The sequence below is a fragment of the Oreochromis niloticus genome, unplaced genomic scaffold (assembly GCF_001858045.2).
Source record: "Oreochromis niloticus isolate F11D_XX unplaced genomic scaffold, O_niloticus_UMD_NMBU tig00007768_pilon, whole genome shotgun sequence".
In the NCBI taxonomy this organism is placed as follows: domain Eukaryota; kingdom Metazoa; phylum Chordata; class Actinopteri; order Cichliformes; family Cichlidae; genus Oreochromis; species Oreochromis niloticus.
In genome coordinates, this window is record NW_020328760.1 from 71217 (window position 1) to 88988 (window position 17772).

At 36.4% G+C, this 17772-nt stretch overlaps 1 protein-coding gene and 1 long non-coding RNA gene across 2 annotated transcripts; both read left to right on the forward strand.

The window, feature by feature from the left end:
* Window positions 1-6402: 6402 nt before the first annotated feature.
* On the forward strand, window positions 6403-7248 carry LOC109200619 (uncharacterized). Its single transcript, XR_002060781.1, has 4 exons — window positions 6403-6560; window positions 6681-6763; window positions 6862-7037; window positions 7182-7248. It is a non-coding gene; the product is annotated as an uncharacterized LOC109200619 (long non-coding RNA).
* On the forward strand, window positions 7248-11933 carry LOC109200617 (uncharacterized). Its single transcript, XM_025904938.1, has 12 exons — window positions 7248-7288; window positions 8033-8104; window positions 8198-8494; window positions 8623-8828; window positions 9228-9314; window positions 9723-10238; window positions 10353-10421; window positions 10516-10610; window positions 11081-11207; window positions 11357-11473; window positions 11558-11634; window positions 11772-11933. The coding sequence occupies exons 6-12, from the start codon at window positions 10167-10169 to the stop codon at window positions 11821-11823; spliced, it is 609 nt and encodes a 202-aa protein (XP_025760723.1). The 5' UTR covers window positions 7248-7288; window positions 8033-8104; window positions 8198-8494; window positions 8623-8828; window positions 9228-9314; window positions 9723-10166; the 3' UTR covers window positions 11824-11933.
* The last annotated feature ends 5839 nt before the right edge of the window (window positions 11934-17772 follow it).

Consider the following 17772-nt stretch of genomic DNA (forward strand, 5'->3'; position numbering starts at 1 on the left):
GTACAATTTCAGCCCACCGTTAATAAACCCATCCAATGCAGCGTTATCAGAGAAATTATGCAAGTGTTATGTTTGTATGTACTAGTAATCTATTTATCATTTATCATGACTCCTGCTCTGATGATTATTTTCTTCTCCTTCTGTAATTTTAATAGATAAAGGATGTTGAACATTAAGCTCCAAACAGGATGAATGAGGAAGACCACAGAGGAGAATCGTGGATGTAGTGAAAGAATACATGCAGATGGTTTTTTTCATGGTGGAGGAACAACTTCTGATACCATCTTAAAGAAAAAACACATAAAATTGAAGAGTAAAAATGATGACAACAATATGTCTAAATTTTGTATTAATTTTTTAGAGCAAATGCAGTCTTGTCATGGTCAGAGTTGCCCACTCATATTTGACTAATTCAAATAAAATTACTGAATTTAAATGCTTATGTTCTAATAAAAGGCATTGTTTAATACTTCTGCCATGACAACCCAAATAAATCAATGAGAGGGAAACGGGAAGATTAGTCATCAGGCAAGGTTTACTGTTCATTTACCATGCCTTGATAAAAGTAAGCTTAACAAAAGAAAAAGGCTGTGGACGAGAACCGGGCGGCTGAGCCAGATCAAAGACATTACTAAAACAAAAAGATGCCAACAGCTTCCCTAAAGTGGAAATCTAATAATATGCAAAACAAAAGGCCTGTGTAACTGCTTGACACATAAGGTCAGTCACAGGATACAAAAGTGTCATCACCTGCCTAACCTAGTGTTTTTAACACTTAAAGCTCATTTGAATGTGTTTGGGGTACTCCGATCTTATCTGTCCAGCCTCACACCCAAACACTCTATTCACACACACAGACACCTACTAACAAAAGTTCAAAGACAGTCAGAAGCCAACCTGGCCTGGGAGCTGTTTTTTTAAATTATCCCAGGCAAGCGATTGGTCTACTGTTCCCCAGATCAGCCAATAGAGACGTGCCAATTACCTTTGCATTGGACAATAGAATGAGGCTTGACACGTGAAAGACAAGAGTAACAGAAAACACAGAGCTGGATGCCATGGCATGCAACAGATGTTGTTCCATGCTCATTTTTGATTGTCTCAGTAAATATGTTAAGTGCACAAACGTTGAAAATCTAACTCACTCACTTGTCCAATAGCAAATAATATTTTCCTCTTTGTTTGTTAATTTTCATGTTACTATAAGTAATAGTAGTCTTAGAGGTATAAAAACAATTTTCAATTCTCATAATTTATATGAAAGTCTTTAATCACATCTTTTACAATATATTTTAAGCAATATGCTTTTGTCTTTTTCTCTGACACTCAGTGTCTTTAACATTAATATTATGAATTACCTATACAATATCTTGCCTTTTGATTGCAGGTTTCATACATTTTTTTGTTTTTTTCATACTGTAACTCATAGAAATATTTCTGCCAATACTATTTTGATTATATTTTATACATGACATTAAAAGGTTGTACATTGCCTTAACATTTTTTAGTTTTTGCTTCATTATTAGAATTAAATTATTATTTTTTGTTAATTCAATGCAAACTGATGTGTGGGACAAGAGTCACATGACATATAGCCAACCCACCTTTGATCTTTCGGTATTTATTGAGTCGTTGCATCGTACGGACAGATAACGTAGCTTTCATTGCGACAGGAAACGGTTATATGTGGTTACGCTGTCATTACATATACTTATTATTAGTACACTGAACTTTTCTTCGAGGCCTACGTGGACAAAAATTTTCGGTTTACCCACCAACAATAAAATGGAAAGGTGAGTAATTAACACTAAAAATTGAACTATTAACAAGAAACGAGAACATTCTAGCCATTTCATGCCAGTTATTTCCTCAGTCTAATTATAGAAAATTGTTTTAGATTGTTTGCGCTTTGTATATAGTCTTCATCCAGAAATGTGTCTAAAATCATAATTTTTAGAATTTGAAAACTTTAATAATATTGATATACTAACCGATGGAGAGCATATATATATAGAAATATAACATATAGCCTACCTAAGATTAGATTTTGTACTCTTAGGCGTACATTTAAAAGTAACACACTCCATTTAAGCGTAGTTAAAACTTTTGATGTTGTATCTTTTTTTAAATATAAATATTCATTAAGAAAAAGAAGTGATAACACATTGAGATAATTGAAAGATATGTAACATTTTGTAGTACGAAAAAATACGTTAAAACAAAATCCATGTTTGGTTGAATTAGTTGTAAAACAACCATAATAAGTAACAGTGTTCACCATGATAAATAACTCATCTCACAAAAGTCTTTTGTCACATAAGGTCATAAATTCTCTTTTAAGCATTTGCACTGGGTATTACCAGATTTAAATTTTTCATTGGCTTGACACAATGACTCTTTCATGTCGTTGTGATTGTGATAATGATTGTAAAATACGTTCAGAGCAACGGTCTTTAACAGCTTGTCTTTGTGGTTTAGGAGCCACTCAAAATGTATATCTAACAGAGTATAACATTATTAATACTAATAAATCAGTTAGGGAATGTGTATTATACACAGTGAATTAGTTCTTGTGTTTTTTAACTATAGTGTTGATTACAGTAATTTGCACTGTGAATTTTAAAACTTAGAACTTAGTGATAGTGTATTAGCAAATAAACATTAAAAAGGACTGTGTTAGTTAGCACTTGTATGTCCAAAAATCTAACTGCTACCAGTTATGTTGTTGGCATAGAAAAATGCACCAAAAAGATTTTTCCGCATCATGCGTTTTGGACATCACTAGAGTGTGGGTACTTGGAGTGCCCCAAAATGTTTTCTGAAGTCTATTAAACTTAAATGAAGAGTTCACATTTATGCTGTTTCATATGTTATTGTTGATCAGCATTGCAAGGTTGATCTCAGGATAACAGATATGTTCATATGGTTTGTTTTTCTTTGTATTAATTTTCATTTGTCTCAAAATTTCAGGACCTGCACTTTTTCAGTTTTTGGAAAGGCAAGTAATTTAACAAAAAATAATGTGATACATTATTGTGGTGTAAGTGATACAGATTGAACAAAGATGTGTTAATGTCACTGTTCTCTTTTACATAAAAGGCACGGACAATTTCAAAATCCCTGCCAAATATATTAGAGGTCATTCACAAGTATGCTGAACCCGGGACCAGTCTAAAGACCTACAGTATTCACAAAGTGCATGGCTTTTGGGAAAATGTCTCAAGAGATTTGGGAGTGCCTAATACATGTCTTAATAGGAAAAAAATTCTCAAAGCAGTCCTGCAGTATGAAAAGGTAAGCAATGTGTTTTCACAAAGTATTTATATTTATTCCATTTAAAAAAAAAAAGTTTAAAAAAAAGAACAGATATTTCTTTGGTAGAACTTCCTGTAATAAAAATTATTATGCAAAAATCAAATATTTTTACAGACCACATCAGGGGTAGAGGGTCCCTTGCTACAGACTGATTTTCCTACTGCAGAGACAACACTTGGAGATGATGTTCCTTCCATTGTAAGAAATGTGTCATACACTTACTGTCAGATTTAAAATTTTGAAGCCATTATGACAACCTTATCCAGCTATAGTAGAGATCCAGCTTTTTAGATACAAATAAAACAAATTCACTCCAAAATGTCATCTTTAAAATAATTTAAATCTTGAAACAGAGTAATAATGAGTCATATGGAGAGCAAGAAAGTAGATTACAATAGGCTTAACAGCAAGTAAACACATACCAAAGCAAATCACCAAACCATGAGGTGTAGAGCCTTAAGCACCCACAGGACAGCCTCACAAAGACCTGAGTGTCAGATCTGACCTCCACTTTAAAGGAGTAACCAACTCATCCTCCTGCTGCTGACTAACTTTTCACTCCTTGTCTTCCACCCTTCTAATTTCTCCATTTGATCTTGTTATTGCCCAATCAAGTTCCAAAATCTGAATCAGAATATTACTTTATCATTTACAATAATTATAGTACTATATTCCTTTGCTGAATATTTTTTCCCTTATAAAACCGTCATTACATAGTGATTCCTTTCAAAATATTTTGTAATAATGTATGTTAACAAAGACATACAGATATTTCAGTCTAATTGTTATGTTTTAATTTATTTGTGATTCGTTAGAATGAGGAAGACATTGTTGTTGCGCCAAAGTCTCCACAATCTGTAGGAAATGTACCTTTACCTTCAAGAAAAGAGGTAATTATTTGTATATTATTTAGTATTACATTGTGATACCTTGGAAAAACATTAATTTGTAAATTAACGAAAACGCTTTCTCTTCCCAGGATGCACTTCAAAAACTGCAGAGAGCGGCATCCATACCCCAGACACACAATCCCTCGAGAGTGACTCTAAATCTTCATCTTCAAATGCAAATGCTAAGGTAATTTCATAACTTTTGCTGTTTTTAATGCACAACAGAGAAAGAAAACACGGAGTTTATATTTTTGTTAAACACTATCAGGATGTAATTATTATATTAAAAATTTTGTCTTTTTAAATGTAATCCAAAGTTTAAATTTAAAGTTAAAATCTTTTTGTGATGATCTTTAGAGGTAAAATAAATATTTCTTAGTCATATTCACTTACTTGTACTATGGGTTCATTAGTGAAATTGTAACATAATGATGCTGTTTCATAGAGACACTGTAGTGACAAACATTGAAAGTATTTATATATTTTTTTGAAATATATATCTGTATGTTGCAGAGGAATGAATCAGATGAATCAGCTAAGGTCAACACAGACAGTAGCAGTTCAGGAGAAAGATTTTTCACATCTGGTTTGCCACAGCAGAAAACTTTCTTTTCATAAATGAGAATGAATGGAAGGAGTTACGGCAACATCAGTCAGGAAGACTATTTAAAGGACTGCAGTGGACAAATATAATTGCTAGTGGAATCAGAACCCTTAATCCGTACTGCAGTTTTGGATTTCGGAGACACAGTGTGAAAAAACTCTCTTCAAGATCAAAGGCACCGGTTTTCAGGTGTATGGGGTATGCAGATTTCAGGACTGCCCTGTTACTGTGGATGTGGTGGTTTATGACGAAGAGACACTGAAAGCAGAAGTCGTTTTTAAAGGAGGTGAGGTCTGCCATAATAACAAAGAGCTGAAAAGGCGGCCTGTGCGTGCACAATCACGTCAAAGTGCTGGAGAACTCCTCAAAAACAAATTACCAAGGAGCTTGTACTTTGAGTCTTTACAGAAAGTGCCACAAAAGGTGATCCAATCTGGCAACAGGGATGATGCTCCAACAAAAGAAGTCTTGAAAAACATTGCATGGTCTGAAAGAAAAGCCAGTAGAGCAGATCCCAACGAGTGATGAGCTTACAAAAGATAATTCAACAGTATCAGGACACTGAAAAGGACGTACTGCAGAAGATTCTGATGCATCCAAAGGGCATAATGCTGTGGTCTAAGAAAACCTTGTCAGTTTTTCATCAAAGATGCAAAGAAGATATTGTGTACTTTGATGCCACTGGAAGTATAATAAGAAAAGAAAGTGCTGGAAGGCCACCATATTATGTGTATGAGTTGGTTGTCAGAAACCCATCCAAAGGTGCTTCTCCTCTTCCAGTTGCTACATATGTCACATGTGACCACACTACTGCCTCTGTGACATACTTCTTGCAGGCCTTTCAGACTGATCTGGTAAGAGCATTTGGTAATCGGGCCTACAACAGGCCTGTCATGTTCATGTGTGATGGATCCCTAGTACTCCTTCGATCCATTTCCATGACATTCTGCAGAACAAGTCTAGAGGATCTGCTGCAGAAGTACTATGTCTTACTCACTGGCCAGCATTCAGACAGGAATTCAACATTCCCATTCTTCATCGATGTTTGAGCCATGTCATGAAAAATGCCAAGGACCTTTGTAAAAAACAGTGAGTACATTTATATCAATAATTAAAAAAGAATACAAGATTTGTAATGTAAAGGCCCTACTAACAGTGATTTCATTCGTTCATTTTCCCAGCATTCCAGAGAACTACAGGCTTGGAATGCATGTGTTTGGGCTCCTTGCATGCTGTGATAACTTAAAAGACATGGATGATGTTGTCCATAGTGCAGCAATAGTGTTTTGCAGTCCTTGTAGTGGAAGGAACGTAACAAAACACTACAACAACTTGAAAATCCTTATGCAAAAAAGGGGGACCCTGGATTTGGATGAAAAGACTGTGATTGCTGAGGACTACAAGGTTAGCTAAGATTTATTAAGTAATCTTATTAATAACTTTTTTACTTGTGTATGTCCCAAATGAATTAATGAATTTAAATTATTAAAAATATATATATATTTTAAACCACAATAACATTATATATAATTAATTTCTCTTTGCTTTGATAACTTACTGAATATAGATATATATCTGTTTTACAGACTGATGTTCAGAATGCCCCTTGAAGACCCATTTCCAGGCAATTGTTGACAATGCAACACTGGACTGTGAGGGTGAAAGAAACATCTTTCATGCACCCAAATTTATTGCCGGTCTGGTAAATCACCTTCTACCACATGCAACTTTGTGGTCATCAATGATGCTCGGTACATTTTTTTATTTGTTGTATTACTATCATAAATTGTCATTTATTAATAAATGTAAATGTGATAAATGTTGAATTATCTATTTTAATTATGTTTTTGAATTACTTGTATTCTTCTTAGGGGATCTTGGACGTCATGGTACTGGTCCTGCTTACCAGCAGCTCAGTAAACTCTATAGTGACATTCAGCAATCCAAGAACCAGGTATCATAGCGAGAAGAATAAGTGAAAAAGAAACATAAGTTGTATATAAATTTACAATCCATAGATATTGACTTAAACAATGTACTATTGCATTTAAGAATTTTACACAAGACAACAGAACCCAAGGAATCATGGAGAAAAGCCAGTGGGATTTGAAAAAAATCCGTATCCAGAGAAGGAGACTGACAAGGCTTGATGACTTTGTGGAAATTTATCAAAAATGCATGATGCCCTCCTGCTTGAATATGCAGACATGAAAAAATCAAGACAAAAGGTATGAATAACTTCCTAATAATGAAAATGATGTTTTATACAAATAGAACAAGAAACTAAGAAAAGTGAAACATTTGGCTATGACTGTAGAATTAAGAGTTGATAAAATAAGTAAGCACTAAAAGTATGTATGTGTAATCAACAGTCTTTTCGCGTGGAAATGGAGAAATGGAAAGACAAACGCATTAAACGGAAAGGTGTGTACGTGTCACGTTAGTGACCGAACTGCCACTGAAGAAAAAGAAAACTGAGGTAAGTCATCATGTTCCCATTATTTCAATAATTAAACCTTGTGATGTCCTCCCATTGCCATACTCCTTTTGTCCTCTGGGGTAAAGCGTCTGCTTTGACTATTTATAAAGCATCAATTATAAATTATAAATTATCATCCGTGGAATACAGTTTTATCAAACTGTATTCCAACTGATTACCTGAAATTTTATGTTTTTGACAATGTATTACACCTAGGCATGGGCCTTAGTGAACCCCCACTTTAATGACAAACAATGCATGTCCATAGGTGACACAAGTGCCGGAGGAAGCTCAGGTTTTTTGCTTTTGCTGGTCACACCATGTACAGCTTTGTTTCAGCAGTTGTAGGCCAAGGGCATATGAATTAAACAAGCTTTCAAGGGTGATCATTGTCTTTTGGAGACCTACTGTATTAAGCACAGCTCGCGTGCCCTGACTGCAGGCAAGCAAGTTTGCAATCGTACACTAGCATGTTCTCTGTACAGCTGGACCACAATACTGCCCATGTTTTTCTCTCATAGTTCCTCTGTTTACTTGGGATGTAATGTTGGACAGAGTCCTTTAAGGGGACTAGGCACTCATACACAGTCATATCAGTACCTGTATGGTACACCAACAGCAGGACAGATGCTCACTCGTTACATACATCTCAAATCAGAACAAGTTTGTGTCATTGATGACCATATTCTATTGTCTATTATATTCTATTATATAAAGTCATTCAAAAATGTTATCTGTTAACAGATAAAAGGGAAGACCACTGTTCAAACCTTTAAACAGGAACAGCACAAACAACATGATGCTCGTCAAAACCAGGTATTTTTAGATATGTTTTTAAAGTCTACATTTATGTTTTGTGTGTTATTGTCATAAATGACTCTGAAAATTGACATGTGTATATCTTTGTAGGATGAGAGCCAGGAACAAATAGCCGTTTGCCAAAAAATAGCAACATACATGGCTAATAAAGTGTCGGTCACAGTATGGAAAGGAGATTTATGTGCCTTCAAAGTGGATGCAATTGTGAATGCAGCTAATGAAAGTCTCTCTCACATGGGTGGACTTGCAAAGGCACTGTCTGCTACTGGAGGACGTACTATCCAAGCAGAGAGTGATGTCTTCATTGCCAAAAATGGCAAATTAAAGGCTGGACAAGTTGCAGTTACCACAGCAGGCAAACTACCTTGCATGAAGCTGATTCATTTGGTAGGCCCGTGTCTGCAGAATGACCCCACAGTGCACATGATATCCCATGCAAAGAAACTTTAACTAAAGGTATTTTGAATGTCATGACATGTGCAGAAGAGCACAAATTTCATCTGTTGCCATTCCAGCAGTGAGCTCTGGAATATTCAACTTTCCAGTCTCAATTTGTGCTGATGTTGTAGTCACCACAATCAAAAAGTACATTAAACATAAGAACCCCACAAGTCCTCCATTTGAAATACACCTGGTAAACAACGATGATCCAACCGTGAAGGAAATGGAAAGGGCCTTCAAAGAGATCCTTTTGGAGCCACTCTCTGATGTCAGGAGGACAGTGAGTACACCCATTTTTAAAGTATAATTGTTATCTTTAGTGTTAGAAAAAAATGATAACAATCAGCATGAATAAATAATTATTATGAAATAACAAGTGAAATTGAAGAATTATAGCATCTTTGATGCATAGAATAACCCTTTTCAAATTGTGCAATAAAAATTAGGCCACAAAAAGTAGCAGTCATTAAATACATTCAGGCTATGTTGTTCTTCTTCATTTGTTATGATTTTGTAAGCCAACAAACACCGCACTTAGTTAGTATTATGTGAAATATATCAGCATTAATAACGTGTAATTCATGCAAAAGGTAATGCCATGTTTTCCTTAATAAAACATTACTTAAAATGATCACAGCAGTAACAAATATTTTCTTTTAAATTCAACCCACAAATCGAGGGGCCAGAGGATTCTCCATCTACACTGGAAAGGACAGAGCACCTTGAGAGAAACACAACCGGTCTAACAAAGGACACTGCATCACAGGTGATGTTTCACAAACAAACTCTAATTCAAAAACTATGTCATGTGTTGAAAAACCAAGTTTGTTAGTACATATTTTGTAATTATATATTAGATTTTATTATATGTATGTGTTGATGAATGAAAATTACAGATCACAGAAAAATGACAAATGTCAGTCCAACAATAAATGTAACATTTACAAGTTACTGGCCTTAATTTTACAAGAACAACAGTAACTGACTCAATTTTTAATTTCTTATTGTAGTTTAACATCTCAAATAAATTACATTAAAATCTATGTCAAATTTGGAGATGTTTTCGTGTTGTTGCGTCAGGTACATAAAATACTTTTAAAAATTACATTTAAAACCTCTCCTAAGAAGAATTTTTAGAACTTTATTTAGTTACTTTTGTGTTGTTGAAACACAGGTCGCATATTTGTGGAAACAACAGGAAACGGAAGTTGTTGTTTCTGTGGTCCCATCTCAGATTAGAGGTAACAACTTTGTCATACGTCACAGTGAGTTCCTGACCCTTAGACCACACAGCTGGCTTGTTGGAGAGGTATGTAATCCAGGTATTAACCCGCCTTCCCCCCAAAAGTACTGCATAAGGATAACGTTAAAGCTGGGGCAGAACATTAGTTGTTCCCTACACATTCAGTAAGTACTGCTTTAGATCTACATTCCAGGCATATCCTCATGACTGAATACTGAGTATACCTAAGTAAAAAACTCTTTATTAACCTTTGTATTCAAAAAATTTATCATGTTTACAAAGTAATAAAAGTTTATTTATTATACTCCTCAGGTCATTGAAAGTCTCCTGCACCACTGGGCCATTCGGCTGAATCTGGGGAATAATATCTACATTATGAACCACTACACGAGCGGTGTGATCCTCTATGGAGAGAGAGAACTAATCAGGAGACAAAGCTTGTCCAAGGTAAATTTTTATTTCATATATTCTAGAATTCAGTTTTTTAAATTTTATCAATCTCTTGATATAAATGAAAAAAGTATTGTTGCAAATTTGTAAGTAATTCCTAATATGTCACAGGTGAACTTTGACAACTATCGAGCCATTTTATCCTTTGTGAACATTGGAAATGTACACTGGAAGTTTCTGGTTAGTACAAGCAGCATTTCTGTGAAAAAAAGTTTGTTTCAATAAAACATTCTTCATAATTTATGTACTTTTTAAATTTATATATCTATCGCAGTACATAAATGCAGATGACAGCTGTCTGTATTTGGTCGATCCTTCAAGAAACTCTTTGGAGCAGGAAGAGTCTGACCGTGCAGCCAAAAGATTCCGGTAATTATGCATTATTACATGTATATAATAATAACATAAAATATTAGGTACTCTGTAATGCCATTAGAAAAGTCACAGGAGGACAGAGGATGTCTTTTTCTATAGGTGAACATATGGTTGTAGATGAAAGTGTAATAAAATCCATGGTTATCAGTTCGTTAAAGAATTTAAAAAAATTACTTCAAAATTACACACATATGTAATTTTAAATAATAAAAATACCCTGACAGTGTTTAAGCAGTGAGACATTTGACACAGTTAACATTTGTAGATTTCAAAGAACATGTTATTATTTTTGATACTTCATGTAACATAATCTAGAGCACAGGGCTTTCTGACACACCATTAAAACACATTGATATGTATTATATGTGTCTATGTGATTTATGAAAAAGTAGAGAATGTTCTTTTTCTGTGTGACTTTTATCTTTCATTTCTATATAAATGTCATGTACATTATGTTCACACAGTGAATACTTCAAAATGAGAAGGACATGCTACAACAAAACAGACTGGGTGAATGTGAGACTTCAAGGAGGAGTACTGACACATCCATTTCAACGTGATGGTTCTAGCTGCGGAGTAATGGTCATCATGGTATGGTACCACATTAAAGCAATAATATTGTTCTGTAAAATTAGATAAGAAGATAAGTTAAAATAATCTCAAAAGGTTAAACTATTTAAATAGGAAGTGTAACATTTGCAGACGTTTTCAATTAAATTTTATTTTTTGTTTCATTTCAGATGGCCAAAGCAGTAATGGAAGCATTCCCAAATAAACCAGAAATGACATTTTGGACGACAAAAAAGAGATGGCCCAGGCACGAAGGACATTTGCACAGACAATACTTGAGGCCTCAGGTGTGTAATCTCTTTTTCAAGTGGACATATTTGTTTGTGTCAAACTGATTGACACTAACATATATATATATATTTATGTTTTAGTATTTGACAGTGACACCAACTGTGCCATGTGTGCAACAGCGAAACCACCCAATCCAGGACCCTCCATCACTGACTGGGTATAGTGTTTTTAAAAATAGTTTTATGTTATCTACCACAAAGTATTTGACTCTGTGTTGTTAAGGATTGTAATTTATGAAATCATAGAATTATTTACTTCATGTGTTTATGAAAACTCATATGTTATTGTTTACAGATCCAGTGTGATAACTGCAACTGCTGGTTCCATTCTGAATGCCTGGACATGACAAATGAACAGCTCAGCAGCGCTCAGAAGACAGAGTGGAAGTGTGTGCTTTGTGTAACCTAATTCCACATGCAGTGAAAGGTACTAGAATAATCTGCTTATAGTTATTATTGGTGTTTGAGGAACACATGTGTAAAACACAATATGTATAACATTCTTGCTTTGAGCACGTATTTTAAGTATTTCCTTTTGATTTTTGTGTTGATTTGTGTGATGACAGATAATGAATAACAATATATCAAAAATGTATAATAGTAATCTGAGAAATCTGTAATATGAGAAATGTAATTTCTCACCCCAACCGGTCACAGCAGATGGCCGCCCCTCCCTGAGCCTGGTTCTGCTGGAGGTTTCTTCCTGTTAAAAGGGAGTTTTTCCTTCCCACTGTCGCCAAAGTGCTTGCTCATAGGGGTCATATGATTGTTGGGTGTTTCTCTGTATGTGTTATTGTAAGGTTTAAGTTATTATGTAAAGTGCCTTGAGGTGGATATTGTTGTGATTAAGCGCTGAATAAATAATGTCTAAAACTAAAGTTGCTACTTGAGGTGGTGTGTGAATGATGTTTTGAAAATTTAAATTTTGTGTGGAAAGAAATTTCTTGTAGTTAAGTAAATACTTGAATGAACTCATTTTGTTCAGTAATAGATTAGGATTTAATTTAATCAGAAAACAGTACAGTAATTTGGGTAAAGTTCACTATTGATTTACTGGAAAACCATACAGTAAATTTGGGTGTGGATCACAGCGTGAAGAGTGGAGGTCACCCAGAGTCAGAATCCAGTGAAATATCTGTGTCACCTCTTACAGTTTTCCTGTAATCTGAGGTCAAAGATTGAATATATATAGTACAGTACAGAAATAGTGCAAAGTTTACTATCACTTTTCTCAAAACCGTACAGTAAATTGTCTGTGGATGACAGGGTGAAGAGTGGGGTCACCTAGAGTCAGAATCCAGTGAAATATCTGCGTCACCTCTTACAGTTTTCCTGTAATCTGAGGTCAAAGATGGGAATATATAGAGTACAGTAGAGTAAAATGTGCAAAGTTTACTATCAATTTTCAGGAAAACCGTACAGTAAATTCGGCTGTGGATGACAGGGTGAAGAGTAGGGGTCACCACAGTCAGAATCCAGTGAAATATCAGCGTCACCTCTTACAGTTTTCCTGTAATCTGAGGTCAAAGATGGGAATATATAGAGTACAGTAGAGTAAAATGTGCAAAGTTTACTATCACTTTCTCAAAAACCGTACAGTAAATTCGGCTGTGGATGACAGGTGAAGAGTAGGGGTCACCACAGTCAGAATCCAGTGAAATATCTGCGTCACCTCTTACAGTTTTCCTGTAATCTGAGGTCAAAGATGGGAATATATAGAGTACAGTAGAGTAAAATGTGCAAAGTTTACTATCAATTTTCAGGAAAACCGTACAGTAAATTCGGCTGTGAATGACAGGGTGAAGAGTGGGGGTCACCTAGAGTCAGAATCCAGTGAAATATCTGCGTCACCTCTTACAGTTTCCTGTAATCTGAGGTCAAAGATGGGAATATATAGAGTACAGTAGAGTAAAATGTGCAAAGTTTACTATCAATTTTCAGGAAAACCGTACAGTAAATTTGGCTGTGGATGACAGGGTGAAGAGTAGGGGTCACCCACAGTCAGAATCCAGTGAAATATCAGCGTCACCTCTTACAGTTTTCCTGTAATCTGAGGTCAAAGATGGGAATATATAGAGTACAGTAGAGTAAAATGTGCAAAGTTTACTATCACTTTTCTCAAAAACCGTACAGTAAATTCGGCTGTGGATGACAGGGTGAAGAGTAGGGTCACCCACAGTCAGAATCCAGTGAAATATCTGCGTCACCTCTTACAGTTTTCCTGTAATCTGAGGTCAAAGATGGGAATATATAGAGTACAGTAGAGTAAATGTGCAAAGTTTACTATCAATTTTCAGGAAAACCGTACAGTAAATTCGGCTGTGGATGACAGGGTGAAGAGTGGGGTCACCTAGAGTCAGAATCCAGTGAAATATCTGCGTCACCTCTTACAGTTTTCCTGTAATCTGAGGTCAAAGATGGGAATATATAGAGTACAGTAGAGTAAAATGTGCAAAGTTTACTATCAATTTTCAGGAAAACCGTACAGTAAATTTGGCTGTGGATGACAGGGTGAAGAGTAGGGGTCACCCACAGTCAGAATCCAGTGAAATATCAGCGTCACCTCTTACAGTTTCCTGTAATCTGAGGTCAAAGATGGGAATATATAGAGTACAGTAGAGTAAAATGTGCAAAGTTTACTATCACTTTCTCAAAAACCGTACAGTAAATTCGGCTGTGGATGACAGGGTGAAGAGTAGGGGTCACCCACAGTCAGAATCCAGTGAAATATCTGCGTCACCTCTTACAGTTTTCCTGTAATCTGAGGTCAAAGATGGGAATATATAGAGTACAGTAGAGTAAAATGTGCAAAGTTTACTATCACTTTTCTCAAAAACCGTACAGTAAATTTGGCTGTGGATGACAGGGTGAAGAGTGGGGGTCACCCAGAGTCAGAATCCAGTGAAATATCTGCGTCACCTCTTACAGTTTTCCTGTAATCTGAGGTCAAAGATGGAATATATAGAGCACAGTAGAGTAAAATGTGCAAAGTTTACTATCAATTTTCAGGAAAACCATACAGTAAATTCGGCTGTGGATCACAGGGTGAAGAGTGGAGATGGCCTAGAGTCAGAATCCAGTGAGATATCAGTGTCACCTCTTATACTTTTCCTGTAATCTGAGGTCAAAGATTTGAATATATAGAGTACAGTAGAGTAAAATGTGCAAAGTTTACTATCAATTTTCTCAAAAACCGTACAGTAAACTTGTCTGTGGATGACAGGGTGAAGAGTGGGGGTCACCTAGAGTCAGAATCCAGTGAAATATCTGCGTCACCTCTTACAGTTTTCCTGTAATCTGAGGTCAAAGATGGGAATATATAGAGTACAGTAGAGTAAAATGTGCAAAGTTTACTATCAATTTTCTCAAAATCCGTACAGTAAATTTGGCTGTGGATGACAGGGTGAAGAGTAGGGGTCACCCACAGTCAGAATCCAGTGAAATATCTGGTCACCTCTTACAGTTTTCCTGTAATCTGAGGTCAAAGATGGGAATATATAGAGTACAGTAGAGTAAAATGTGCAAAGTTTACTATCAATTTTCAGGAAAACCGTACAGTAAATTCGCTGTGGATGACAGGGTGAAGAGTGGGGGTCACCTAGAGTCAGAATCCAGTGAAATATCTGCGTCACCTCTTACAGTTTTCCTGTAATCTGAGGTGAAAGATGGGAATATATAGAGTACAGTAGAGTAAAATGTGCAAAGTTTACTATCAATTTTCAGGAAAACCGTACAGTAAATTTGGCTGTGGATGACAGGGTGAAGAGTAGGGTCACCCACAGTCAGAATCCAGTGAAATATCAGCGTCACTCTTACAGTTTTCCTGTAATCTGAGGTCAAAGATGGAATATATAGAGTACAGTAGAGTAAAATGTGCAAAGTTTACTATCACTTTTCTCAAAAACCGTACAGTAAATTCGGCTGTGGATGACAGGTGAAGAGTAGGGGTCACCCACAGTCAGAATCCAGTGAAATATCTGCGTCACCTCTTACAGTTTTCCTGTAATCTGAGGTCAAAGACGGGAATATATAGAGTACAGTAGAGTACATTGTGCAAAGTTTACTATCAATTTTCTCAAAAACCGTACAGTAAACTTGTCTGTGGATGACAGGGTGAAGAGTGGGGGTCACCCACAGTCAGAATCCAGTGAAATATCTGCGTCACCTCTTACAGTTTTCCTGTAATCTGAGGTGAAAGATGGGAATATATAGAGTACAGTAGAGTAAAATGTGCAAAGTTTACTATCAATTTTCAGGAAAACCGTACAGTAAATTGGCTGTGGATGACAGGGTGAAGAGTAGGGGTCACCCACAGTCAGAATCCAGTGAAATATCAGCGTCACCTCTTACAGTTTTCCTGTAATCTGAGGTCAAAGATGGGAATATATAGAGTACAGTAGAGTACATTGTGCAAAGTTTACTATCAATTTTCTCAAAACCGTACAGTAAATTTGGCTGTGGATGACAGGGTGAAGAGTAGGGTCACCCACAGTCAGAATCCAGTGAAATATCTGCGTCACCTCTTACAGTTTTCCTGTAATCTGAGGTCAAAGATGGATATATAAGTACAGTAGAGTAAAATGTGCAAAGTTTACTATCAATTTTCTCAAAAACCGTATAGTAAATTTGGCTCTGGATGACAGGGTGAAGAGTGGGGGTCACCCACAGTCAGAATCCAGTGAAATATCTGCGTCACCTCTTACAGTTTTCCTGTAATCTGAGGTCAAAGACGGGAATATAGAGTACAGTAGAGTAAAATGTGCAAAGTTACTATCAATTTTCTCAAAAACCGTACAGTAAACTTGTCTGTGGATGACAGGGTGAAGAGTGGGGTCACCTAGAGTCAGAATCCAGTGAAATATCTGCGTCACCTCTTACAGTTTTCCTGTAATCTGAGGTCAAAGATGGAATATATAGAGTACAGTAGAGTAAAATGTGCAAAGTTTACTATCAATTTTCTCAAAAACCGTACAGTAAATTTGGCTCTGGATGACAGGGTGAAGAGTGGGGGTCACCCACAGTCAGAATCCAGTGAAATATCTGCGTCACCTCTTACAGTTTTCCTGTAATCTGAGGTCAAAGATGGAATATATAGAGTACAGTAGAGTAAAATGTGCAAAGTTTACTATCAATTTTCTCAAAAACCGTACAGTAAATTTGTCTGTGGATGACAGGATGAAGAGTGGGGGTCACCCAGAGTCAGAATCCAGTGAAATATCTGCGTCACCTCTTACAGTTTTCCTGTAATCTGAGGTAAAAGTTGAAGATATTAAAAGTACAGTACTGTATATTGGGTAAATGTTATTGTTAATTTTCGCTGAATCGTACAGTAATTTGGCTGTGGATCATGGGGTGAAGAGTGGAGATGAACAAAACTGGGAGTGGATATTGAAGCAAAATAGTGTCAGGACACAAAAGACTGCGTTCTAAGCCGGTCTTCATCCGTACCGTAATATACGTAAGAGTAGTGCAACCACATTTTAGGTGCGCTGGCGGGCGGCTAGCTTGACTGTGACTTCGTAAGTGAGGGCTCACTTGACCGCAGTCTTTCTTTTACCCCGCCGCCTATGCCTCACAGAGTTAATATACGGCCTCTCTCTGTGAAAAAATAACTAAAACTCCCACTGACGTGTGTATAAATCTATATACGTGTAATGTCCCGCTGTGCAGCAACTTTAAAAAAAACAACAACTTTTTTGAAGTGTTGTGAACGCAGCGCGCTGGGCGAATGTCCGCGTATGCCCAATAGAAAGGAGGCAGCCAGCCAGGCACAGAAAAGAAAGAAACACTCCAGGCAATGCTGCTGTAACTTTTACTCATTGAGAATGTTTCCCTGCTTGCATCAAGCCCGGCTGATAGTCACCTGAGATCCATATCCCACCCCGATTGGTAGGTTAGTTCAGCTCCGCACACAACACTGTAAAGTGTCATACATTATCAAACTCGCGGGCCGCACTAATATTAAATTTTCATATTAAGGTGGGGGCCAAAAACTATCGTCCTGCGGGCCGCAATTGGCCCTAAACTGCCTTAAACCATACACAAGCACAGGAGACAAACAACACCTAACCATACAACATGAAGTACCTAAACATGGAATTACAAAGAGGAAAGAAACACAACCTAATAACCCAGACCAGAGCCCAGACAAGTAAAACTAAGGCCTCAAACTAGAAACACTAAACAATTATCAGTAAACTGACACAAAGGAGCAAGTGCCATAATACCGAAATGAGATTAGGTCTGACACAAGAACACAACAGAGGCAGGAACACATAATGAACTAAAGGGATACA

Coding starts and splice junctions, on each gene's coding strand:
- LOC109200617 (XM_025904938.1), top strand. CDS start 10,167: ATGAACCACTACACGAGCGGTGTGATCCTCTATGGAGAGAGAGAACTA. Junction 11,208..11,356: donor GCGGAGTAATGGTCATCATG/GTATGGTACCAC, acceptor GTTTCATTTCAG/ATGGCCAAAGCAGTAATGGA. Junction 11,635..11,771: donor GACCCTCCATCACTGACTGG/GTATAGTGTTTT, acceptor TATTGTTTACAG/ATCCAGTGTGATAACTGCAA.